Genomic DNA, 2,177 nt, shown 5'->3' with positions numbered 1-2,177 from the left:
TTCTTTTGTACTAAACTATCAGGGAACCCAAACTTACTATTTGCTATAGTTCTTGGCTTGCCGGATGAACTATCACAAACCGCGACAACCCTATCTTTATATAAACACCTTGAATTGTTATATATATATAAGATTGCATGAGCTCTCATAAAATCTCATTTCGGTCTTTGACTTATATCTCAAATTTCAAATAAATTCCAAGTCAAGTCAACTTCAATTTAAAAAACAAGCGCTTCGAATATTATTTTCTCTATTCACAATATTAAGATTAAAAACTTACTTAAATATAAGAATATTCATTATTAGTGAAAATTTTGAATATAATCTAAATTTAAAAATATGATAAATTTGATTTATTTTATAAAATTAGAAAAAGAAAAAAAAACCAGCAATTTCAAAAAAAAAATTATATCATGCTTCAAGTTTTTTAGATGTAGCCACCAACCAGCCAGAGGAAGTTGACGTGACTGCAGACCAAAGACGGTAACGGCGTTATTCTTATTCCAGGTCGGTCACGGTGTCACATATAACGGAGTTTAGAAACCACGTATACATTTTACACACAAAGTACCAAAACAAGGGAAAAAAAAACAAATCTCCACCGTCCAAGATATCAACGGTTGCAAATAAACCATTTAATCACTCGATCGATCGCCTTTTTGTTTATAAACACTCTCTTCTCCATCTAAAAAAGCAAAAAAAAAAAAAAAATCTCACACACGAACAAAAAAAATGGGCGATTGTATGAGGAGCTATAAACGAAGTGTAGAAAGAGCGGAAATGGAAGCTTCGAAAAAAAGGTTATTGTTATCAAAGAGAAGAAAATCCGTTGTTTCTATAGAATTACAGGAACTGGCGTTAGCTTCACCGGCGGACGTTGAGTTGGACAACGCTATAACTGCCGCTTCTGCTACTTCCGACGTAGTATTCGCCGGTGACAAGTGTTGCAGACTTAGCCACGACGAGTTTTCTTTTTCTAGTTGTTTTAGCAATGGCTGCTGTGATGTTGTCAAGGATAGCTTGAGATTCGTAGATCTAAAGGTGAAGTTTGAATTTCTGTTTCGGTTTTTTTTTCCTTCTGTGCTTTTATGTTTCTCCAGTTTGGTTGCTGAGAAATGAAGAAAAATACACATAGAAAGGAAATCACGGAACGGTTCGTCAAAAGATTGCCGTTTCATATGAGGTTTAATTGATCGTTTTTTTACAATTAATTTACCTTATCGTAGTTCATGAATGTGCTTTTTTGCAGGCCAAGAGTTTCGAAACTGAAATCTCAACGTGCATCAACGTCAACAGGTTCAGGTTAATTTTCACTAATTCCTTCATTAGTGACTATCTCTTCTTCTTCTTCTTCTTCTTTTCATTTATTTCTAGTTCTATCTTTCAAATTTTCAAAAATTCAAAAACCTGAATCGTTTCTCTTTTAACTCACCGTTTTAACCGAGCTCAGTGTACACTCACACTATCCTTCATATTAAGAAAAAAAAAAGCTGACTCGTTTCCTTAACTCACCGTTTTACAAATTATAACCTTCATTTTCATTTTTCACCTATTTCAGTCAAAAAACAACTCCATTAACCGAAGAGGAAATGAAATCGCCGGAGATAAAAACGCCACCTTCACCTGCGAAGCAGCCGAAAACGCCTTCACAAGAGGAGATCGACGAGTTTTTCACAGTAGCTGAAAACTACGAGCAAAAACGATTCATGGAAAAGTGAGTATCGTTTCCATTTCCTTGGTGCGTAGGATAAGCATTGTCACCGCAATGTCGCAATTTAGCATTCATAGAATCAGAAAAAAATCCCAGTCTCTAACTAACTAACAAACAAACAAAGTTTTTTCTTTTTATTTTTGCAGGTACAACTATGATATTGTCAAGGATATGGCAGTCGACGGTCGATACCAGTGGGTTCGGTTAAAGCCCTGAAAGACAGAAGAAGAGAGATGCTAGAGTTACACAAAGTAGCACGGATTTTTGCGTTAGTCACTTAATTTGTACAGTTAAGAAGCAAGCCTTTTTTTTTGTTTATTTTTTTCTTTTGGGTAAAACAATAGTAAAAAAGTTTTAATTATGTCCATAGTGTTCATATACTTTGGACTTTTACTTTTAATTTTATAAATTTAATCTTTTATTTATCTTATTTAAAATTTAGTTACCGGTTGAGTTTTAGCTTAGT

The 2,177-nt window shown here is 34.0% G+C and overlaps 1 protein-coding gene across 3 annotated transcripts; it reads left to right on the top strand.

Annotated features, from left to right (window-relative positions):
• Positions 1-693: 693 nt before the first annotated feature.
• Positions 694-2,136, top strand: LOC105795258 (cyclin-dependent kinase inhibitor 7). Of its 3 annotated transcripts, none has more exons than XM_012624803.2 (4): positions 694-1,041; positions 1,250-1,296; positions 1,559-1,714; positions 1,858-2,136. In XM_012624803.2, the coding sequence occupies exons 1-4, from the start codon at positions 733-735 to the stop codon at positions 1,925-1,927; spliced, it is 582 nt and encodes a 193-aa protein (XP_012480257.1). In that variant the 5' UTR covers positions 694-732; the 3' UTR covers positions 1,928-2,136. The 3 variants fall into 3 exon arrangements, with proteins under 3 accessions (XP_012480257.1, XP_012480256.1, XP_052484655.1); XM_012624802.2 differs by having other exon boundaries at positions 1,250-1,302; XM_052628695.1 differs by having other exon boundaries at positions 1,250-1,302; positions 1,836-2,136.
• Positions 2,137-2,177: the final 41 nt, after the last annotated feature.

This window comes from Gossypium raimondii, chromosome 3, assembly GCF_025698545.1.
Source record: "Gossypium raimondii isolate GPD5lz chromosome 3, ASM2569854v1, whole genome shotgun sequence".
NCBI classification, from domain to species: Eukaryota; Viridiplantae; Streptophyta; class Magnoliopsida; order Malvales; family Malvaceae; genus Gossypium; species Gossypium raimondii.
The sequence above is the reverse complement of the archived record's forward strand: the minus strand, read 5'-3'. Positions and strand labels throughout refer to the sequence as shown.